General features: G+C 37.2%; 1 protein-coding gene across 5 annotated transcripts; it reads left to right on the top strand.

The window, feature by feature from the left end:
• On the top strand, positions 1-17,613 carry LOC111370670 (transcriptional adapter ADA2b-like). Of its 5 annotated transcripts, none has more exons than XM_022992491.1 (14): positions 5,552-6,603; positions 6,693-7,270; positions 7,468-7,519; positions 7,868-8,046; positions 8,454-8,632; positions 8,764-8,889; positions 8,974-9,049; positions 14,430-14,478; positions 14,562-14,620; positions 15,178-15,249; positions 15,346-15,568; positions 15,936-16,146; positions 16,706-16,969; positions 17,126-17,613. In XM_022992491.1, exons 4-14 carry the CDS (start codon positions 7,977-7,979, stop codon positions 17,315-17,317), a joined length of 1,521 nt encoding a protein of 506 aa, XP_022848259.1. In that variant the 5' UTR covers positions 5,552-6,603; positions 6,693-7,270; positions 7,468-7,519; positions 7,868-7,976; the 3' UTR covers positions 17,318-17,613. The 5 variants fall into 5 exon arrangements, with proteins under 5 accessions (XP_022848258.1, XP_022848257.1, XP_022848260.1 ...); XM_022992494.1 differs by having other exon boundaries at positions 5,555-6,603; positions 7,868-8,069; positions 8,567-8,632; XM_022992490.1 differs by lacking the exons at positions 5,552-6,603; positions 6,693-7,270 and adding an exon at positions 1-292 and having other exon boundaries at positions 7,468-7,523; positions 8,567-8,632; positions 15,358-15,568.
• The last annotated feature ends 7,356 nt before the right edge of the window (positions 17,614-24,969 follow it).

Below are 24,969 nucleotides of genomic sequence, written 5' to 3' on the forward strand. Positions count from 1 at the left end.
CTCCTTCCCTCTTGTTTTTCGAGCTTTACCATGTGTTTCAACATGTACAGCGAAAATGCTGGATTAAGTCAAAATCAGGGCTTCGCGACCCTTTCAATTATTGTCTGGATTTTAGGGCTTCTGAAGGAATAAAAACTACTCCTTCAATCACCAAACACTTTATTCCAACGCTTGCAGTTTTAATTACATATAATTCGGTGTAGTTAAGTTAATTGCGTGATTGCCCTTTACTTGAAAATATAATGGGTCGCTCCCGTGGAAATTTCCGTGCTGAAGAAGATCCCAGTCAAAGGTTCAGCTTTTACTTTATATCTTCATTAATTTCTTTGCATGATATATCGATGCATATGCACATTGCATGAACTGGGTTTTGTATTTAATGTTCAATAAGATCGTTTCGTGGTTCTATTAGAATTATACAATTCCTTTTTGTTATTATTTTGAGCTGTTTTCATACATTTGTTGCAAAGCTGTGATTTTTAGAAATAATATGATTTGGGTTTGTCAAGTATGTGTATTGATTATCATTTTATGTCTAGTTGTGTGTGTGTGTGTGTGTGTGTTAAAATTGAATTTCCCTTGCACAAAATTTAATGACAAGTCACGCAATCATTGGGTTAATCTGTTTTAATTTTTACACTTGCCTTAGAATTGTCAATAGGGCGTTATTATTTCTCAAATATTTTGCTGATTGAATTTCCATGTATAGAGAATATGGCTTATCTAGTTTCTATGTATAGAGAGAATATGGCTGATCTGGTTTCTATGTAAAATATGGTTGTGTGTATTTCCTTTCTTTTCATGTACCTAACTATGTGTATATAATAGAAAACCTATCTTTTTTGAGGTGGCAATTCGAATCAAATTGATATGGTATCAGAGCCACCTAGTTTTTCCTCGGTCTGAGTCTCCTATTCTTTCTTCAGTTCGTCCTTCATAGCCTCTAGTCCTCTTAGGCATTTCTTAGTTGTTGTCTCCTATGGACAGAGATGATAATCAGTGTGTCCAGTTCACAGGCAAGAACTACATCACGTGGGAATTTCAGTTCGAAAGTTACCCTCGTGGTAAGGATTTATGGCATCATATTGATGGTTCTCCACTCCGCAACCCTCTGCTACTGCTGCTACTGTTGTGAAGGAGAAAGGATCGTAGGACTCTTTGAGTGCCACTTGGGCTGTCCAAGATGCCCAAATTCACTCTTGGATTCTTGGCTCTATGGAACCTCGCATTCTCCTTCATCTTCGACCCTACATGACTGGCAGTACCTCGGTAGCGTCTATTACCAAGATAACTCCACTTGCAACTTTCAATTGGAGTTAGATATCTGTCTCAAGGATCGCTGTCCAGTTAGGATTATTACTCACAATTCCTGAGTCTTTGGGCAGATTATTCAGAAATTATTTTGGTTGATGTCCCAACTGCTGCACATGCTGCTCTTTAGACTGTTCATCTCAACATAAAGCGTAGTTAATTCTTGATGAAATTACGGCCTAAATATGAAGCTGTTCACTCCTTTTTACTGAACCTACCCCTCTCCCTTCCTGGGAGAACTTCTTTGCGAGGAGCCGCGCTTGGCCATTCAAACTAGCCTGCAAGATGTTCTCCTATGAGCATGACCTATGCTGCCCATGGGAAACCTCGCACCTGTGATTTCATCAAGACACGATGCTATTCTTGCAAACAGTTCGGGCACATTGCCCCTCAATGTCCCAAAAAATCTTGCAAGTACTGTAATAAAGACGAACATATCATCAAAGAATGCCCTATTTGACCTCCAAGACTTGTTTCACGAGCTCTGCAAGCTGTTAGTGTTCCAACTGTTGATTCTAGCCTCTAATCCATTGCTAACCCATCTGCATCAGCTGCTGTGATACCGCAGGGTATACCTGTCCAGCCCTCTTTAATGCCTGAAATGCTCCAACAAATGATTTTATTTGCCTTTTCTACGCTTGGACTGCAAGGTCAACACCTATCCTCACTTCCTTGGTTCTTGGACTTTGGTGCTTCAAATCACATGACTAATTCTGCCACGAACCTCAGTAATGTTCATCCATATACTGGTTCATCCTCGATTCAAATTGCAAATGGCTAACATATGCCTATTAAGGCTATTGGTGATATCAATTCCTCTATCAAGGATGTGTTCATTGGTCCAGAACTATCTACTAATTTGGTTTCTGTAGGCCAATTAATTGACCAAAAATGTGATGTTAACTTTCCATATGATGGTTGTTATGTGCAGGAGTAGGAAACGGGATAGCTGATAGCGTAGGGGCTTAGAGTTGGACGCCTTTTTCCGCCACACTTTTCTCCTTCGAGTGCAACATTGCCTTCATCTTTGTTTTCTCTTGCTTGTAATGTGTCTAATAACTCTCCTATAGTATAGGCGTAAGAAGCCTGGCCATCCTAATTCTACCATCTTAGCTCATTTGTTGAATTCTGGTTTATTGGGTAATAAGCATAATAGTTTTGCGTTTTTCATTAATTGTTCTTCTTGCAAACTTGCTAAAAACAAAGTACTTCCTTTTCCTACATCTACTAGTCGTGCATCTAAATGTTTTGAACTTATTCAAAACGATGTTTGGGGATTTGCACCTGTTATCTCACACGGTCATGTCATTACACTCCCCAACAGAATAGAGTGGCAGAACGTAAGAATCGCCATCTTCTTGACATAGGTTGAGCCTTATTGTTATATTCCTTTGTTCCTCCAAAATTTTGGGTTGAAGCTTTAACAGCTGCAGCCTATCTGATCAATAGGCTTCCCTCTCGGGTTCTTCATCTTGACTCTCCTTATTTTCGCCTCCATCAACATCATCCTGAGTACAATGATCTTCATGTATTCGGATATGTTTGTTTTGTTCACTTACCTCCTCTTGAACGTCATCAATTCTTTTCTAAATTTGCTCGATGTGCATTCCTTGGCTATAGTGCATCTCAGAAAGGCTTCAGTTTTATGATTTAGCTGCTGAGAAAATTCGTATATCCAAGAATGTCATCTTTTATGACCATCAGACCTATTTTCAAACAGTACCTCCTCCTCCTCCTTCTCCTCCTCATCTCTCTACCACTTCCATTCACTCGGTTTAAGCCTGGTAAGGTGTATGTTCGAAGAGGCACCATTCCCTCTCTTGCCGTCATTTGCTCCTGGTGAGGATGTGTTGTACATGTGGCTCATATAGAGTGGAACACAAGCCCTGGATCAAATGGGCCGATGATGGGTCCTCAAACTCAGCTAGTGTTGTAGAAGGAGACTCGGATTCTGGAGATGGAGATATGTTATCAGTCTCTGCAGGTAATTCTGTAAAATTAAATGACTGTTGGGTACTTGATTCAGCCTGTTCATATCACATGTGTCCTCACCGGGATTGGTTTCATTCATATCGTTCTGGAAATTTTGGATCTGTTCTGATGGGTAATGATGCATCATGTAAGGTCATTGGAATGGGGTCTATAAAATTTAAAATGTTCGATGGTGTGATAAGGACCTTGGAAAATGTTAGGCATGTACCTGAGTTGAAAAAGAATCTAATTTCTTTAGGCACTTTAGACACAAACGGTTACTCTTATAAGTCAGAGTGTGGGGCTCTAACAGTGAAGAAAGGGGCTATGATTGTGATGAAGGGTCAGAAATTAGTAGGGAATATCTACAAACTACCCAGGGATACAGTTGTAGGTGGAGTTGTTACAGCAGAATCAGAGTCAGATGACACTCTTCTATGGCATATGCAACTGGGGCATATAGGAGAACGTGGCATGATTGAGCTTCACAAGAGAAATTTGTTGAAAGGGGTAAATGAAGAAGTCTTTATACGGGCTTAAGCAGTCTCCACGGCAATGGTACAAGAAGTTTGACTCTTATATGATTCAGATTGGCTACAGTCATTGTGAGTATGATTGTTGCGTATACTACAGAGTTCTTGAGGATAACTCATATATTTTCAAAATACAGTTCAAGATGGGAAAGTACAAGACAGAGGGAATTCTTGATTATGTGCACTCAGATGTTTGGGGACCTGTGAGGGAGTTGTCCAAAGGTGGATCTCAGTACTTTATTACTTTCATTGATGACTTTACTAGAAAAGTTTGGGTATATTTCATGAAGCACAAGTCTGAAGCCTTTGCCAAGTTCAAACTATGGAAAGCAGAAGTAGAGAACCAGATGGGCAGAAAAATTAAGTATCTGAGGACAGATAACGGTACAGAGTATACAGATTCACAGTTTCTGAGATTTTGTGAGGAACATGGTATTCAGCGGCACTATACAGCTCGCAAGACACCGCAACAGAATGGTGTTGCGGAAAGGATGAACCCAAAGAGTGAAGAAGATGTTGCAGAGATGTCAAAGGTACCTTATGCCAGTGCAGTTGGATGTTTGATGTATGCAATGGTGTGTACCAGACCAGATTTAGCACATGCAGTCAGTGTGGTTAGTAAGTATATGGCTAATCCTGGTAGAGAGCATTGGAGAGCTGTAAAGTGGATTTTCAGGTACTTGAAAGGTACAATGGAGTGTGGGATCATGTTTGAGAGACAACATGGTGATATTTCAGCTCAAGGATATGTAGATGCAGATTATGCAGAGGACTTGGATGACAGAAGGTCCCCTACAGGTTATGTTTTCACACTCGCAGGTGGGCCCATATGTTGGAGGTCAATGGTGCAATCAATTGTGGCATTATCTACAACTGAAGCAGAATACATGGCGGCAACTGAGGCAGCCAAGGAATTATTGTGGTTGAAAGGGCTTGTCAGGGAACTTGGAATCAAACAAGATGGAATGAAGCTGTACTGTGATAGTCAGAGTGCCATCTTCCTAGCTAAGAATCAGATTTATCATGCAAGAACCAAACACATTGACGTGAGATTTCATAAGATAAGAGAGTTGGTTACTTCAGGAGAGCTGTTGTTAGAGAAGGTGCATACCTCAGAAAATGCAGCAGACATGATGACAAAGCCAATCACAATGGATAAGTTCAAGCATTGCTTGAACTTGATTAACATCTCTAACTGTTAGAGAAGATGTGTCCCAACCCATTGGTCCTAGATGGTGTGATTTTTTCCAGGTTATGTTTTTTCTCCTAAAGGGTGAATATTCGCCAAGGTGGAGATTGTTGTACATGCGGCTCATATAGAGTGGAACACAGGCCCTGGATCAAATGGGCTGATGCCGGCGCGGAGCGGAGCGACGGCATCGGCCTTGCGCGGGTTTAATTCACTGTCTGGTTGTTAGGGACGCTCAATGGGTTGGGGGTGCGGGGGCAACGCCCCCGCGGTACGGTACAGGGGTATTTTCTGTACGGGCCTTAAAGTTTTATATGGGCCCAGATTAGGGTTAGTATAAATAATATGTTGTAACCCTATTTTTCACAACGGAATAAAGAAATCTCCGCTTCGCTCTCGTGGACGTAGGCACATCGCCGAACCACGTAAAATTCTTGTGTTGATTTCCGTTTTTCATCTCTTTAATATTGCGCATAAAATCCAACAGGATGTTTCTGAGCCTTTATTACTCAGTTCTTGTAGGGTCTCAAAATCGCTTAAGTTGTATGGCTTTCAGTGTTCTTCTCCTTACAATGCACTAACAGCCACATTGTCTTCTATTACTACTCCCACAAGATATACACGGGCTGCCAAGCATGAGTGTTGGCAACAAGCCATGCAGGAAGAACTTCGGGCACTAGAGGATAATCATACTGGGATCTTGTGAATTGTCCTCCCTCTATGACACCACTTAGCTGCAATTAGGTTTATGCAATCAAAGTTAAGCCTGATGGCAGTTTGGATCGCTACAAGGCTCGCTTAGTTGCTCTTGGGAATCATCAGGAGTATGGTGTGAATTATAAGGAGACATTTGTACCGATTGCCAAGATGAAATTTTTTTTCTAATTGTTCTTGCAATTGCTACCTCTCAGACCTATCTTTACATCAGATGGATGTACAGAATGCTTTTCTTCATGATGATCTCAAGGAAGCTATCTACATGAAACCTCGTCCTGGTCTTCTATCTTCTCCTACAGTTGTGTGCAAGCTTCGGAAGTCCTTGTATAGATTGAAGCAAGCACCTAGGGCGTGGTATAATAAGTTTTGCTCTACTTTACAGCAGTATTTTTTCAGTAAGAGCAAGTATGATGCTTCCATGTTTCTGCACAAGTTCTGCAGGCATTGTCATGCTCTTGGTGTATGTGGATGATGTTGTTATTACTGGTTTGACACTGACTTGATTGCTAGCTTAAAGGCTCATTTACAAGCTTTTTTTGCATGAAAGATCTTGGTCATCACACGTATTTCTTGGGCCTCGAGATTCAGTATACTCCTAGTGATCTTTTTCTTAATCAGCATAAATATGCCACTGATTTTGTGGCATCTGATGGATATATTGATAGCTCTACCAGTGACTCTCCTATAGAGATGAATGCTAAGCTACGTAAGGAGGATGGGATGCTTCTTCCTAATCTTTCTCTATGTTGGACATTAGTTTGGAGTCTTGTATACCTTACTATTACGCGCCCTGACTTATCATTTGCAATCCAATAAGTCAGCCAGTTCCTTCAAGCTCCTACTCATCTTCACTTGATCCCGGTCAAGAGATTGATTCGCTATGTGAAAGGAACTCCTTCTCTTGGTTTGTTCTATCTTACTAAATCTTCCATAGTCGGCTTATAGTGATGCGGACTATGTTGGTTGTGCAGATACTTGCAGGTTTACTACTAGTTGGTGTATGTTTCTGGGCACTACTTTGATTTCTTGGAAGAGTAAGAAACAGGATCAGGTCTCCAAGTCTTCTACTGAATCAGAATACTGTGCAATGTTCCAAGCTTGCTCTGAGATTCTATGGCTTCGTGATATACTTGACGAACTTGGTTTCTCTCAGCTCGATCCCACACCATTACATGTTGATCATACGAGTGCAATTCATATTACTACTAATCCTGTATTCCATGAGCGTACCAAGTATTTTGAAGTCAATTGTCCCTTTATTTGTGATGCTTATGAAGATAAAGCTATTTCTCTCCCACACATCACTAGTGATTTGCAATTGGCTGACATCTTCAGTTTCTTCACTAAAGCTCTTACTTCCAAGCGCCATCGTTTCTTACTAGACAAATTGATGCTTCCAGATTCCTCTGCATCAATTTGAGGGGATGTCAATTGGGCGTTATTATTTCTCAAATACTGTGCTGATTGAATTTCCATGTATAGAGAATATGACTGATCTAGTTTCTATGTATAGAGAGAATGTGGCTGATCTGGTTTCTATCTATAGCTGGTAAATATGGTTATGTGTATTTCTTTTCTTCTTCTGTACCTGCCTATGTCTATATAATATAGAAAACCTACCTCATTGAGGAGGCACTTCGAATCAAATTGACAAGAATGACAAAGAATAATTGTATTTTATTGTACTGAAGCTTCTTGTAACTGTAGTTAACAATCTTTTCAATCACAATGCTTGTGTACTTTCAGATCAAGGAGGAAAAAGAATGCATCAAGTGGTGAAAACATAGAGTCTGTTACTGTAGGTAACTCACTTTCTCTTCAAGGTGATATTAATTTTAATGAGTGAGAAATTGCAGCTTATCTTAGATTCTGATCTCTCTCAAAACAGAACATACTACCTTGCCTATTATTGATGAAGTTGATGATCTATTAAAATTTGGATGTAACAATAAAATATTTTTGCATTTTGGCTGTTAGACAGTCTGATTCAGTAGAGAACACCCACACTGAACTTAGTTTTGGTTGAGAGCTAGACAAGTACTATAATATGACGTTGTAGTTAGGTGTCAGGCTTGTTTTACTGCATATTTTGCTTCTAACTTAATTGTTTGTTTCCTGTTTATGACATTGACTGTTGTTTAATAAGGTCAAGGGACCAGTGACGGGAAAAGGGCTCTGTACCATTGCAACTATTGTAACAAAGACATCACAGGGAGAATTCGTATCAAGTGCGCTTTATGTTCTGATTTTGACTTATGCATAGAATGTTTCTCAGTCGGAGCCGAGGTTCATCCTCACAAAAGCAATCACCCATACAGGGTTATGGTCAGTACTACCATCTGAAGATGGTACTTTTACAAAACTTAATTCAAAGAATCCACTACCCTAGCTCTGAAGTTAATTTATCTTATCTCAGACGTTTCAGATAAATATGTTATTCCATTTGTTTCTACGAGAATATAGCAATTTTTACTAGCAAAACATTCCATATTTTGATTCCACAAGAATGTAAATTCTCTTAGCAGTTATCTCTTTATAAATGGATTTGCATGAGATATAGTGCTTCATATTGTGCAATTTTTCCGTGGATTTTGGTTTCCTTTCAAATTTGCCAGAGAAAGTTCGTTGTACATTGCAAAGGGAATAATGTGCCTTTTATCAATCTTTGTCCCAAATATATTGCCATATGGATCATGTGTTATATCTTTCTTATCCTATATTATGTTTTTCAGTTATTCTAAGTTTCCAAGTCACACAAGTCTTCCATACTAAATATTGCTGCAATGCTACCCAAGGGATGTATCCCCTGGTAGTTCTTATGATTTTGCTACTATCATTGGAACAGGACATCTTATCATTTCCTCTCATCTGTCCGGATTGGAATGCTGATGAAGAAATGTTACTTTTGGAGGTGTTATGTAATCTCCTTTTTAAGTGTTTATCATCTCATTAATCAGTGAAGTATTCTTATTTCTTTTTTGAAAGTGTTATCTCACTTGGCTTCTGTGTTCTGCTTTGCTTTATTGTATATCACATAACTAGGGAATTGAGATGTATGGCATGGGAAACTGGGCAGAAGTTGCTGAGCATGTTGGGACAAAGACGAAGGAAGTGTGCATTGAACATTATAGGAATGCTTACCTAAACTCTCCTTGCTTCCCTCTACCGGTACAGTTAGATGCAAAACTAAGTTATTTCTAAGATTTGATTTTCCTTTCTTGCAACTGACTCAAAACACATTTGATTTCTCAGGATATGACACATGTCGTTGGTAAAAATAGAAAAGAACTGCTTGCTATGGCTAAAGGGCACCTTGAGGATAAAAAGGGTAACTTCTCTCTCTCTCTCTCTCTCTCTCTCTCTCCCTCATGGGGCATATTTTTGTGCACGTCTATTAAATATTACAATGCCTTAACAGAAAATATGAGGGAGGAATTTAACTAATTCTGTTGGGCAATGTTTCTGGGTTGACTTCTCAGCCGGCCTGTTTAGTGGATATGTGGACTGCAATTGATTGCTTAACACAAAATGTTATATGATAAGGATGTTCAGTTGTGTAGAATTTTAGCTATGCTATTGGTTTTAACTAATAAAAAGTTATGTAATTTCGATTGTTTGTGGTAAAGGGAGTGCTACCAGTCTTAATGTAACACGTTATTCTTTGTCTAATTTTTCGTTACAATGATTTTGCATCTGTTGTGCATGTGACTCATATAGAGTGGAACACAGGCCCTAGATCAAATGGGCCGATGCCGGCGTGGGTTTAATTCATTGTCTGGTTGCTAGGGACGTTGAATGGGTTAGGGATGCGGGGGCAACGCCCCCGCGGTACGGTGCATGGGTATTTTCTGTACGGGCCTTAAAGTTTTATATGGGTCCAGGCTATGGTTAGTATAAATAATATGTTGTAACCCTATTTTTCACAACTGAATAAAGAAATCTCCGCTTCGCACTCGTGGACGTAGGCACATCGTCGAACCACGTAAAATTCTTGTGTTGATTTCCGTTTTTCATCTCTTTAATATTGCGCATAAAATCCAACAACTGGTATCAGAGCCAGGTTCACATGGCGAGTTCTTCGATTGCAAAATTTGATGTGATGAAGTTTGACGGATCTGGGAACTTCGAATTATGGCAGCGAAGGGTGAAGGATTTGTTGGCGCAACAAGGGATGATGAAGGCACTATCTGGGAAGAAACCAGAGAGTACGTCAGATACCAATTGGGAAGAGCTCGAGGCGCGAGCAGTTGGTACAATTCGGCTTTATTTGGCGGACGAAATCATGTATCACGTCATGGACGTTGAGTCTCCGACGGAGGTTTGGGAGAAATTGGAGAGTCGTTATATGTCAAAGTCTCTCACGAACAAGCTGCATCTAAAGCAGCGACTGTATGGGCTGAAGATGTTGGAGGGTACGGATCTGATTCAACACACCAATGTGTTCAATCAGATCATCAGCGATCTACTGCGACTTGAAATCAAGTTTGATGATGAAGACAAGGCAATGATTTTGTTGTGCTCACTGCCTCCTTCGTACGACCATCTGGTGACCACGTTGACGTGGGGTAAAGAGAGACTCGAATTGGAGGAAGTCATATCAGCCCTGTTAGCCTACAACCAGCGGAAACTGCATACTGGTGAAACTTCACAGGGTGAAGGGTTGATCGTAAAAGGCTTCCAGGATCGTGGGAGAAGGAAGAACAGAGGTGTTTCTTTTAGAGGGAATACAAGATCAAAATCTAGGAATCAAAATAAGAAAAACGTCAAGTGCTACAAATGCCATCAGATGGGCCACTTTTAGAGAGACTGTCCCAATAAGAAGTAGAGTGATGAAAGGAAAGGTGATGGGTCCTCAAACTCAGCTAGTGTTGCAGAAGGAGACTCGGATTCTGGAGATGGAGACATGTTATCAGTCTCTGCAGGTAATTCTGTAAAATTAAATGACCGTTGGGTACTTGATTCAGCCTGTTCATATCACATGTGTCCTCATCGGGATTGGTTTCATTCATATCGTTCTAGTAATTTTGGATCTGTTCTGATGGGTAATGATGCATCATGTAAGGTCATTGGAATGGGGTCCATAAAATTTAAAATGTTCAATGATGTGATAAGGACCTTGGAAAATGTTAGGCATGTACCTGAGTTGAAAAAGAATCTAATTTCTTTAGGCACTTTAGACACAAACGGTTACTCTTATAAGTCAGAGTGTGGGGCTCTAACAGTTAAGAAAGGGGCTATGATTGTGATGAAGGGTTAGAAATTAGTAGGGAATATCTACAAACTACTCGAGGATACAGTTGTAGGTGGAGTTGCTACAGCAAAATCAGAGTCAGATGACGCTCTTCTATGACATGCGACTGGGGCATATAGGAGAACGTGGCATGGTTGAGCTTCACAAGAGGAATTTGTTGAAGGGGGTAAAATCATACAAGTTGAATTTCTGCAAGTTTTGTGTACTTGGAAAACAGTCCAGAGTACAGTTCAAGATGGGAAAGCACAAGGCAGAGGGAATTCTTGATTATGTGCACTCAAATGTTTGGGGACCAGGGAGGGAGTTGTCCAAAGGTGGATCTCAGTACTTTATTACTTTCATTGATGACTTCTCTAGAAAAGTTTGGGTATATTTCATGAAGCACAAGTCTGAAGCCTTTGCCAAGTTCAAATTATGGAAAGCAGAAGTAGAGAACCAAGTGGGCAGAAAAATTAAGTATCTGAGGACAGATAACGGTACAGAGTATACAGATTCACAGTTTCTGAAATTTTGTGAGGAGCATGGTATTCAGCGGCACTATACAGTTCGCAAGACACAGCAACATAATGGTGTTGTGGAAAGGATGAACAGAACAATTGCAGAACGGGCAAGATGTTTGAGGCTGAACGCAGGGCTCTTGAAGAGTTTTTGGGCAGAAGCAGTGAACATGGTATGTTATGTCATAAACAGATCACCACGAGCAGCACTAGATGGGAAAGTTGCAGAGGAAGTTTGGACAGGTAATGAAGTTGATTATTCTGAATTAAGAGTATTTGGTTGTCCGGCGTATGTGCATATATCTAGTGATCAGCGATCCAAACTTGATCCGAAATCAAGAAAATGCATTTTTCTGGGCTATGTTAAAGGTGTAAAGGGATACAAGTTTTGGGATCTAGAGGCAAGGAAGATGGTGATAAGTAGGGATGCAGTATTTGATGAAGCATTCATGCTTAAAGCTTCCATAGATAAAGAGAAGCTCAATTCAGACGAGGGCAGAGGTAAAAGCCAAGTGGTGCAAGTAGAGCTAGACAATGTTAATACAGAAATTAATGCTCAGGGAGCAGATAGTTCTGGGTCAGAGGTAGAGCAGTATCATAGTGTTGCCTTAGATAGACCACGTCGCACTACCAAACCACCAGCAAAGTATGGATTTGAGGATTCAGTTTCTTATACACTCATTACCAGCAATAGCGATCCTATAACTTTTCAGGATGCCATTGGTAGTCAGGAGAAAGGTAAATGGATAGAGGCTATGACGGAGGAAATTGAGTCACTGCATAAAAATGATACTTGGGATTTGGTGGAGCTTCCAGAGGGGAAGAAACAGATAGGGTATAAGTGGGTGTATAGAAAGAAAGAAGCAATGTCAGAAAAGGAAGGAGAAAGATACAAGGCTCGATTAGTAGCAAAGGGATACTCACAGAGGAAAGGAGTAGATTATGATGAAATTTTCTCTCCAGTCGTCAGACACTTCCATCAGGATTGTTTTGGCAATGGTGGCTAATTTTGATTTGGAGTTAAGAGCAGCTAGATGTGAAAACTGCTTTCCTTCATGGTGATTTGGAGGAACAGATTTTCGTGGAGCAGCCAGAAGGGTTTATGGAACCAGGAACAGAGAATCTTGTGTGTAAACTGAAGAAGTCTTTATACAGGCTTAAGCAGTCTCCACGGCAATGGTACAAGAAGTTTGACTCTCATATAATTCAGATTGGCTACAGTCGTTGTGAGTATGATTGTTGCGTATACTACAGAGTTCTTGAGGATAACTCATATATTTTCTTGATGTTGTATGTGGACATGTTAATTGCTGCCAAGAATATGGATGAGGTAGACAAATTGAAATCTTTGTTGAGTAGTAAGTTTGATATGAAAGACTTGGGACCGGCTAAGAAAATTCTTGGCATGGAGATTAACAGAGATAGGAAAGCCAGAAAATTATGGGTTTCTCAGAAAAACTATTTGAAGAAAGTGTTAGAGAGGCTTAGCATGTCAGATGCAACATCAGTTGTCACACCACTTGCAAATCACTTCAGATTGTCTAATAATCAGTGCCCAAAGAGTGAATATGTTGCGGAGATGTCAACGGTACCTTATGCCAGCGCAGTTGGATGTTTGATGTATGCAATGGTGTGTACTAGACCAGATTTAGCATATGCAGTCCGTATGGTTAGTAAGTATATGACTAATCCTGGTAGAGAGCATTGGAGAGCTATAAAATGGATTTTTAAGTACTTGAAAGGTACAATGGAGTGCGGGATCATGTTTGAAAGACAACATGGTGATATTTCAGTTCAAGGATATGTAGATGCAAATTATGCAGGGGACTTGGATGACAGAAAGTCCCATACAGATTATGTTTTCACACTCGGAAGTGGGCCCATATGTTGGAGGTTAATGGTGCAATCACTTGTGGCATTATCTACAACTGAAGCAGAGTACATGGCGGCAACTGAGGCAGCCAAGGAATTATTGTGGTTGAAAGGGCTTGTCAAGGAACTTGGTATCAAGCAAGATGGAATGAAGCTGTACTGTGATAGTCAGAGCGCCATCTTCCTAGCTAAGAATCAGATTTATCATGCAAGAACCAAGCACATTGATATGAGATTTCATAAGATAAGAGAGTTGGTTACTTCAGGAGAGTTCTTAGAGAAGGTGCATACCTCAGAGAATGCAGCAGACATGATGACAAAGCCGATCACAATGGATAGGTTCAAGCAATGCTTGAACTTGATTAACATCTCTAGCTATTAGAGAGGATGTCTCCCAATCCATTGGTCCTAGATGGTGTGATTTTTTTCAAGTTATGTTTTTTCTCCTAAGGGGTGAATATTCGCCAAGGTGGAGATTGTTGTGCATGTGGCTCATATAGAGTGGAACACAGGCCCTGGATCAAATGGGCCGATGCCGGCGCGGAGCGGAGTGGAGTGAGAGGAGCGGAGCGACAGCATCGGCCTTGCGTGGATTTAATTCACTGTCTGGTTGTTAGGGACGTTGAATGGGTTAGGGGTGGGGGGGCAACGCCCCCGCGGTACGGTACAAGGGTATTTTCTGTACGGGTCTTAAAGTTTTATACGGGCTCAAGTTAGGGTTAGTATAAATAATATGTTGTAACCCTATTTTTCACAACTGAATAAAGAAATCTCCGCTTGGCTCTCGTGGACGTAGGCACATCTCCAAACCACATAAAATTCTTGTGTTGATTTTCGTTTTTCATCTCTTTAATATTGCGCATAAAATCCAACAGTTTCATAAAGAGAAAAATTTTGAATATAATAATTGAATATCACATATTCACAATTACTATTTCAAATTGCTAGTGCATCACATTAGCTATCTCTGCCTCTCTGATACTCTAAGTTGACAACTTTTGGCATTCAGCATTTTATACATAATATAATATGCTTTATATAACATTTTTTTTGAAGGTATTAATTTGTACTTGGGATTTCTTTACCAGGTGAACTTCCAGTGAAGGAGGAATCCCCATTTTCCCCCTCAAGAGTCAAGTATAATTGTTGTCTTGTATTATTTAGAAATTGTATTTTTCTTTTGGAGTATGTGTTCTGATTTTTTCTATATATACTGTCAGAATTGAAGATTCCTACAAAAATGGTCCTTTAGGTCGGTTGCCTTCTGCTTCAAATACAGGTAACTAGACTTTGATTTCATTGGTAATCATGTGCTCAAGTCTGTCAATATCAGTTGAATTGATGTTTATTATATGCATGCCTGGTCAACTTGTTGGATTATGATTCATTTTCGTTATTGATTGAGGTCCACGACCTGGGTCCAAACTGAATATGAAGACCAGAAAATAAATAGTCATGGATTCAGGCTATCTGACTCAATGAGTTTTGGGGCCTGACTTGGTTAAGATATTAAGCCCTAGTTTGATCCCCATTTTTTATATACTCATTTTCAACCACATATTCTCCCAATAAAATAATTTTACACGTAAAGCTAAAACTTTTTTCTACTTTTTAACCACACATTCTTCAAAAAATACTATTGCAAAATACGTTCTCGATAAAAATGTGGCTCAAACACACCCTAAAGATCCATGCAGATTCGGGTTCAGGTATCGTTATTGCATAATGAAATTTTGATTAGATTTGTCTAGATCCAAGTGGATTAGACCCATTGATAGTCCTTGTCTTCTTCTACAATAGAAAGAGATTGTTAATTTATTAGTACTAATATTACAGGAACTACAGACATTAAAAATGCATCCAACATGGTCCAGGTCAAGGATCAGCCTGATTCTCTAAAACTGGATGGTAACCTAAACTTTTCTTGTTTTCTGCTGTCATTGAATTCTGATAGAGTTATAACTATCTGTTTAGTTGTCAGTCATACCTTCTAATTTCTTGCAGATCATCTATCAGGCCGGAGTTTTGGCAGCAAGAAACCTAAATCTGCGGACGATGAGGGTCCTTCTTTGTTGGAGTTCAGTGGTTATAACACAAAAAGACAAGAATTTGATCCTGAATATGATAATGATGCTGAGCAGTTGCTGGCTGATATGGAATTTAAGGAAACTGACACCCAAGAAGAGCGTGAGTTGAAGTTACGTGTGCTCCATATATATTCAAAGAGGTAACTTTCCATTATAGTCTAGATTTCTTACAACTGGTAATTGTTTTAGGGACATTGAATGAATGAAGACATTCAATATTTTCCTTGTACCATGGACCCACTTTTTAATGCTCGATATCAGTGGATACAGATAAGAAGAAAAAGAGAAGATAAAAGAAATTTGTTATTGGTATAAACACACAATACTTTCCAAGTTTTCAGCCATAAGAAGTGAATAGTTATTTATTTGCGAGAATATGGTTAATGAGTAACCCATAATAAAAAGATTCATTCTATATGTTTAAATTTTGTTATTCTGCTATCTTTAGTTCATTATCTCTTGTTTTTGGTTTATCTTTGAATTCCCTGTTCCTCCAATTGTTGTCAGACTCGATGAGAGGAAACGCAGGAAAGATTTCATTCTTGAAAGGAATTTGCTCCATCCTAGTCCCTTTGAGGAGGAATTATCTCAAGAAGAAAAGGATTTATGCCGACGATATGATGTCTTCATGCGTTTTCATTCTAAGGAGGAGCATGAAGAATTACTTAAAACTGTTGTATCAGAACATAGGATTCTAAAGAGAATTCGTGAACTTAAGGTAGCGATAACCTTTAACTTGGATTCACCGAATGAAAATAAATCTCAGGCTCTACAATGTTTTTATTTTTTATTTTTTTATTAACTTGTTTTTATACTCGACAAACAAACAGAATTTACTTGGGTATTGTTTCTTGTAGTTTAGTGTAGGACTGTCCGTTTGTTCGCAAGTAATATATTTTCTGAATCAAACAATCAATGGTCTGTTTTTTAGCATTTCACACCTGCGTAGTTTGTCTAAACCATCTCACTTATAGTCAGGTTCAAAAGAATCTCTTAGTTGTTTATTGAACCCATACCCTACCCTCTGCCTGATTAGAAACAAGGATATCAATAAGTATTCTTATCTATAGTATTTTGTCAGTATTATACCTAGCTTTTCCTTTGGTGCTCATACTGACGTGCGATCAGTAATTCCCAATTACCAAGCAACAATAGCCTGAATTGGAGGTTGGCAAAGGAACTATGAATTTAACTTCGGTATATGTGACAGATTCTTTATTTGGATCAGGGAAAAACTAAAATCAATTTTTAGTTGACTTTCAAAAATGGATATGCAGGAAGCACGAGCGGCTGGATGTCGTTCCTCTGGTGAAGCTGATAGATATCTTGAACACAAAAGGAGAAGGGAAGCTGAAGACAGTGGTCACAGAAAGGAAAGTTCTCAGGCTGGTCCAAGCAGTCAGGAAAGTCTCAATGTGCCAGTTTCGTCAGATTCACTTAATACGTACTCAAATACAACATCTGTAGGCCATGCTAATTCATCGTCGCTCACTGATTTGGATTTTGTCCCATTATCTGGAGCAGATTTACTTTCTGAATCTGTAAGTATGCAGTTCTTTTTTCCTGCAAAGCAAAGCAGTTTGCCATTGGGCTCTTCTTCGTTTATTTTAACCACCTAAAACGAAGCGCTACAAAGTGTCCTATCCGTGGTACCTATCTGATTATTATTTTCTGGTTTTACTGCATCATCTTTGCAGGAGAAACAACTGTGCCGTGAGATCAGGTTACCGGCCCCTCATTATCTCAGAATGATGGAGTTCATGACAATACAAATGATGAGCGGCAATATTAATCAGAAATCCGATGCCTATTCCTTCTTCCAAATCGAACCTACAAAAATAGATAGAGTTTATGATATGCTTTTGAAGAAGGGAATGGTTCAACAATAAGACTTCTTGTCAACTCCAAATGTGTCATCCATTAAAATTTTTGGTGACATCCATTTGGCCCCCGTTACATGTATTATTAACCAGCTGAAAAATCAACTTCATATTATTACTCTTGATGGGGGTGGTGCAGAGTGGATTTCTTTTCTACCCCTATACAATGAAATGCTAAGAATAGTATTTAAAGCTTGTCTGTATCAGGATGTATTGATAATATGATTTACCTTCATGAATCGCGATCCTGTGATAATTGACGATTTGATATGCTGTGAGTAAAAGCACTTTTGGCCGACGTTTAATGAAGTTTTATTTTTGATCATTCGATGTATTGATCTAATAGGGCGTGATAGTCATCATCTCCTACCCTTTGTGGCCCTGGGATAAATTTAAGATAGAAAATAGCATTCAAAATTGAACTCCATCAAGAAGTGCTACGGTCATTATTCTATGCCTTACAGTAGAAACAGTCTTGGAAATTTGCCGTGTCAAAAAATCTACGAATTCCTTGCTGTTTGTGTCATTTTTCTTGGTAAAAAAATCTATGAATCGCGTAAGTCAAGCAAATTCCGGAACCTGCACGAAATGAAAGAGGCAACAGTTGACGATGGTACGCTATAGAATGTTGCTGCTGCAGAAGAAGAGAAGCAACGAGAAATGGGATCTTTGCATGAAGAAACTGAAAAGAATAAATAATGGAGCTTGGATATCGCAGAAAGTTAACCAGAAGACGAAGATGAAGTCGAGATAGTACAACAGTACAACTCTAGACGATGGTTCACCGATAGATGAAGGAAATTATGTAATCTAAACACGGATGAACTGAACAAGAAATTCGAAGAATATATAAAGAAGATGAAGGAAGAAACCAGAATTGAATCCCAACGTCAACTTGTGGTGTGTAATTAACCTATTCTTCCAAGCAAAACAAACTTCTTCACGAGTTCAAGGACTCCCTTTTAGATAGACAGCAAAGAACTCTCACCAAATAGCTACAAGCATTTGACAGATTAAAGAAGGCTGAATGTTTCTGCAATTTTTTTTTTTTTTTTGGATACACTGAACAGGAAACAGAGATGATCAGCCTAAAAGCTGAACATTTTTTTATTTTTATTTTTTATTTTATTTTTTTTATCTCTACATTGTGTAAAATTGCTATAAAATCCTGAGAGGGCTGACCGGTTTAGGTTTATCTTACAGACTTAAACCATTTGATTAAACCATGGTGCAAAATTCTTGACTGTACACTTCCATGGGAATTGGGATTGCAAGGTTGCTAAAAAAGGAGCAAAAAAATAATAATAATAAAATAAAAATTCCTAATGTTCAAAATTCTACAACTCTGGAATGGTTGCTAAACATGGCCTCCATTTCTTACAAGTTCTTCGTACACGCGACTGACTTGAGATTCGTCTCAGATGGAGCTCGACTCCGCTTTTAATCAGCAGCTTCAACTGCTTCCTTGTCACTACTATTTTTACTCTCTGAGAGTTGCAATCCTCTGCCATATCTGTCGGCGTTTTACAGCTGGAATACTGTATCATCTCTAAACTTAGATCATCCTCGAGCTCTGTTTTGGAATGAAATGTCGATGCCTCCTTACAAAGCTGAGAATCTTGTAGAATTTTATCGCCATTGCACGAGGCTTCAACCTGCTCCTCCTCTTCCCCTCCATGAGGTCTAATTTTTTTGTGGGATTTTTGGAACTCTGTACCTATGCAGTTTCCCATTTTGCATGAAAGATGAGCGTAAAGATTACTAATATATATATACTGCTGTTTATACAGAGACTAGGTTCCACCAACCAGCAAACGTGCAGGCCATCTTTCAAAAATTATTAAATCATTCACAATGCAAGCATTTTTGGAAATAATTAGGTGGTTATGACCCTTTGAGGTTGACTTTCATACTATAATGTTATGTTCATTGTACTTTGCACCAAAGGGCACATGAAATGAAATGCTGAACGTGCAAAATAGAAGTCAACTTCTTGGAATCAAATGCGCTCCCACTTTGAGTTTACAAGGTTTTGAACTTATTCCCTTGATTTCTTTTCCTACTTCCACCTCCCCAATTTTATTGGAAAGAAAAGCTTAGTTTTGCCAACGATGCTGGTTGATTTTGTCAATTCTGACGACGATGGTAATTCAATTAGCTAAGTCATGTAAAGAGGAGGAGTTGAGCACCTTGGCTCTACGTCGAATCTTTAATTATGCCATGAGTGTACTGTATACTAGTCGGGTTGGCATTGATATCGCTTCTTATCGTTTAGCCAATTGAAGACAAGGTCGACTGACAATACAAACAAAAGAATAATGATCAAGAATAGTTATGTAAGATCGTAAAATGAATAAAATATAGTCGAGATAATGTACCATTAGCTCACAACAAACATTGTATCGACACATTCAAGATCAATTTGCCCATAATTCGCATGATTATGACTTCGGTCAAATCAATAAGCATCAGTCGACATTCCACAATGTTGTGTATAATAATTACACTTCCAAGATAAAACATGGGTAAACATTTGGCCTCCATTCTGGAAGAATTTATAAATGTTAAATTATAAATAGATAGAAATGATTAGTAGATAATTACAGATTTATTAAAATGAATGATTTAAAATAAATTTTAACTAAATTATTTATAAATTTTTTCCAAACGGATGTTTAATGTGTTCTGGAAGTGCTTAGTGGTGCAAAGTTAGATTGGACCTCTATTGGATGGGTTGGACCCATCTGGAGATGGAATATGATAGAGGTTGACTCTCAGGCCCGCAGCCCACTCTTGCTATTTTCATTTTTTTTTTTAGCAAGTTTGACACTTATCCTACTTTTCTTTGAAAATTTAAAAATATTTAATTTTTCACTTTTTTGAAAAGTACCTCATTTTTATTAAAATTCAATTCGTTTTAGTTTTTATTTTATTTATTTTATTTTTTTTAAAAACACATCATTTTCATTTAAACTCAATATTTCAATTTTTATTAGAAAACATTTTTTTATGGGTTATGTTCGGGTAATATAGGGCTTTGCTTGATGTACATAATTTTTTGTACATCAAGATGTCCCCACACTCACATGGGATGAGGCCCACTTGAATGTATAGATACCTTAATGTACAAAAAATTATGTATAAATAGATTTATTCGGGTAATATAACATTTTTGGAAAAAACTTGGGGTGTGTTTGATCGCGAGCATGTAATTTATATGGAAAGAAAATAAATATGAGGTAATTCAATTGTCTATAAATTATTTACATGGAAATTGTCAATTAAATGTGTTTGATTAATTTTATTTTCAACCTAGAAAATATTATATTTGTTCATTTTTTATTGGTAGGTAGAGAGGAGAGAGGGGGTAAATGAGAAAGAAAGAGAAAGTGAATTACCTAAAAAATAACATACTTCTTCTGAAGAAAATATTTTTCTTATTTTCAAGGAAAATATGGCCACGTGACCAAAAATAGAAAAACATTTTTCATGAAAAAAATCAATTAACAATATAAAAGTAGGAATTTAGATGAAAAAATGACATTTTCCAAACAATATATTAGCAATCAAACGCACTCTCATAGAGTAATATATGTGTTATTGTGTAACTTTTTTGATTTGTTGGTAACATGTAAGCTTCTTAGTTTACAAATATATGGTAACTATACTTTAATATGGTACCCGTAGCATTTCACGTGTTATTGTTTTAATCCATACTATTCCATAATTTAAGGAATTATAAGTATCAAAAAACTCCTCAACAAAGGAAGAACATGCAACTTTCCTCATTTCATTTGTTGAAAGGAAAAAATAAAAAATAAAAAAATCATAACACTATCAAAATCGTGGATTCATTTCTTAAATTATCAGGAACTCTTGCATTTCGAACGTTAGTTAACCCTTCAACATTTCGACTCATTAAGAGTCTGTTTGGAAGTGATTTTGAGAATTGATTTTTTGACCGTTAGGAGAAAAGTAGGGTTCACCCGTGAGAGAAGAAGTCAAGTATAACGACTAAAATAGTGAAAAAACGGTTAAAAATTTAATTTTTTGAAAGAAAAAATCGTTCCCAAACAGACCCTATGTTTCAATATTATGCAACAATTAGAAAATTGGATGATTGTTCGTACCGTAGTAATAAAATAAATAATTATAAAAGGCTTGATAGCACAAACACACACCTTTACAAAATCTACCCCTACACTATCCTTTTTTTCTACAACAATGGACAGAAATTTTCGACTTTGTTCACTTTTATTGTTACAAGAGCTCTAATGCATTATTTTCTGACTTCAAGTTTGATTTTCTTGAATAATTTTTTGCCATTTAAAAAAAAAATTAATACTTCAATTCAAACGTATTGTAGCGGTCATTCTTGCATCATCGCATGTATTGTTAATAGTTATTGTAACACTCGCCAAAATAAATAAAAATCCCTTGACCCCGTCTCTGGTTTCCCAGATTTTTCCTCTTTAATAATGTTTGATATACAATATGATAAAAATCAGACTAGTAGCGCTTTGGTTATTTTTGGAACTTAGGATGATAGCATAGTACGATTTTGATGTTTTGTTACTTTTGTGGACTCACAATCATTTCGTGCACGTCAACTAATTGTATTCTGTCTCATTGAGATTCTTCCACACAAGTCAATTTTCGAGGTTTTATTTCTTATTGGTAATTTTTTATACCACAATCGAGTCTTGATTGACACAATCTCTTTGTTCTTCTTCTTTCTTCTTTCGATGTTGATATTAATTTGACTTAATTTTATAGTAATGTCAAGGTAATAGAGATGCCATATAGGCAAAATTTGAGATAGCAAGTGTAAACCTCAAAGGGAAGGAGAGGGGATGGGGTCCTTAATTGATGAGGCTAATTAGTGTAGGCCAAGTTCCTCAACAAAAATGTAAGAATAAATTGAACCAATGGTCCTCAATCTTCAGTAATTGGAGCACTCCAGCCTACCATTTTTGTTGCAATCATGCCCCTAAATTATCAAAACTTAACAGAAAATATTTATTTGAATGTTAAATAACCACAAGATATTCATGTTATGTCTGATGAGTTGAAGAGAGGTAGATTTCAATACGCTAAGAATTTTTATCTTATTCTAAAGTTTAAATGAAAGTTGAAGACATTTTTGAATTGTTTTGGAATTAAAAAATATATAAATTTGGATAATTTTATCATTTTCTTCGGCATTACAAGAGTTTTGCATGGTCATTTAACGTTCAAATGAACATTTTCAATTAACTCGAGACATGGGTACTAAAGGATGGTAAGTTAATTAATCAAAATGATAGGTTGGGAATATGTGTCGTACTAAAAGCTAGGGATCCCGGTGAAATTCACCCAAAAATTGAATAATAGCTCAATTAGAAATTAAGCTACTATTTGGTAGAGATTTTTTAAAATTAATTTATAATCAAACATTCTTCCACTAAAATAATTTTACAAGTAACCCATAAATTTTCTCGACTTTTTAACCCCAAATTTTTATAAAAATCACTTTTCACATAATTTATTCTCAAAAAATCTACATCTGCTTTGAAAATTTCAACCATGTTGAATAGAGAGAAGTGATGCTGAAAGTTGATTGCAACTTGCAAAATTACATTCAAATATTCAATGTCAAGATGAAAAAAGAATTCATCAACAAAAATATTTAAGTCGTAAAATGTCGTGTAATTATTTTCAAATATCTTTTTCATTTTTTATTTCATTTTTCTCTTATAAGACAAAAATAAAATAGAAAAATGGAAGTATACTCGTGTTCTATTAGAGATTCTCCTTGATTAGTCATTTTTGTTTTCATTCACATACCTTTTTCATTTCATTGCGAAGAAAAGTAGAAGATAATGTGATCGTCCACGTGTCATTCCATGGTTGGTTGTCATGAAGAAGGGTCCCACAAGATTCAAGCTTCAATTTCCCTCTCAAGATCCTGATAGGGGTCTCCAGACAGACCATAAATTTGGTTTGATTAAAGCCCTGTCACTGTAGCTGCCTCAATCCATTTCCATGGGCTCCACCCTAAAAATAATTCGTCCACTTTCAAGAAAATTTTATGGCCCCAAGAAAGTGGATTTTCTTTTGATACAAAAAGCTTTTCACTATGCTACTATTTGATCCCCATTAAAATGTATTTCATTACATTCTATTTTTCTCTCTCCTATTTTCAACTACACAATCTTCCATAAAATAATATTATACGTAAATAAAAAAAAATTCTTCTTTTTCAATCACTTATTTTTTCAACAAAATATTATTCTCCTCATTTTTATTACCAAAAATGGGGGCCAAACAGGGGCTATATAACGTAACTTACGTCCATTAAATTTATAATTGCCTATGGTTCTTGCCACGTACATGTCTTCTTGAAATATTTTCGAAATATTCTCTATTTTAAAAAAATATATTTTATAATTTAGATATCATCTATAAATTTAGATAGTGAAAATTTTGAAATACTCCAACGGGTAATTTATATTTAACACTTAGGGCGTGTTAGGGAGTAAATATGAGAATTAATTTTTTTATTATTAGAGAGAAAAGTGGGTCTTACCTGTAAGTGAAAAGTAAAAAATAACGGCTAAAATAATAAAATAATGATCAAAAATTGATTTTTGAATCGAAAAATTGCTACCAAACAGGGGCTTAATATTATTAATCCCAAAAAATATTTATTATGTTTTTCTATATCTTTTAGTTTAACTAGCTATTCTCTAAATTATTATATTATTTTCATACATAAAAATTGAAATACTTTGAAAGAATTTAATTATAAATAGTGAGTTTGATTCTTTCACTCTCTAAATTAAAATGTTAATATAAAAAGTCTCTTATAAACACTTTTAGGCGAAAAAGGCAACAATCGGGTAGCCTCAAATGGTGTAAGACTGTATGATGTTAAATGAATGTTTAAAAAAAAAAAAAAGGTTGAACCCCAACTTTGAGGGCCCCCACCGCCTCGTCCCTAGAGCTTTGTGAGGGAGGTAAATCGCGGGATGTGCCCCAGTAGACCAGGGAACAAGAGCTGCCTGTACACTACGCTTACAAGGAGTCCAATTTCATGTATCAGGAATCGAACCCTCACACTACGGCTGCCAGCAAGGTTTGAGATAATATCGCTCCTATCCTTTACACCTCTAGCTATGCCACGAAGGGCACGTTAAATGAATTTAGGATTTAGGTGCAGTCCCTTGAATGCATTTAATTATTTTAAGCATGTTTGATATGGCTTAAATTAGAATATGAATTTCAAATGTGTGATTTATGTTAAATGAGCCAAGAATTTTCTTTCTTCGTCATCAATCGAATCACTGTTCGTGATTTAGGATTCTGTTTTATCATCATCAATCCAATCCTCATTCACATTTTTTCTTTTGTCTTATCAATAAATATATATCTTTACTTGTATGACTTAGATGTCTCGCATTTTTTGAAAGTGACTTGAATGCAAGTGAATTCACATTAAAAATAAGTAGGAGTGGGCGCAGTCCAGTTTGGTCCGATTCCAGAGGAAATCGAATTGAACCGAATACCAATGAAAATTTTAGAAATGGAACCATTGGTTCCAAAGCTAACTGTGGAACCGAACCAATCGGTTCCGATCCAATTATTTACATTAAAAATGTCAAAATAAAATATTCACTAAT

Source organism: Olea europaea, chromosome 21, assembly GCF_002742605.1.
Source record: "Olea europaea var. sylvestris chromosome 21, O_europaea_v1, whole genome shotgun sequence".
NCBI lineage: Eukaryota > Viridiplantae > Streptophyta > Magnoliopsida > Lamiales > Oleaceae > Olea > Olea europaea.

Excerpts from the sequence above, each read along its gene's own strand:
- LOC111370670 (XM_022992489.1), top strand. The coding sequence starts at position 243 with ATGGGTCGCTCCCGTGGAAATTTCCGTGCTGAAGAAGATCCCAGTCAA. Across the intron at positions 15,569-15,935 it reads CTCCATATATATTCAAAGAG|ACTCGATGAGAGGAAACGCA; the intron begins GTAACTTTCCAT and ends AATTGTTGTCAG. Across the intron at positions 16,970-17,125 it reads CAGATTTACTTTCTGAATCT|GAGAAACAACTGTGCCGTGA; the intron begins GTAAGTATGCAG and ends TCATCTTTGCAG.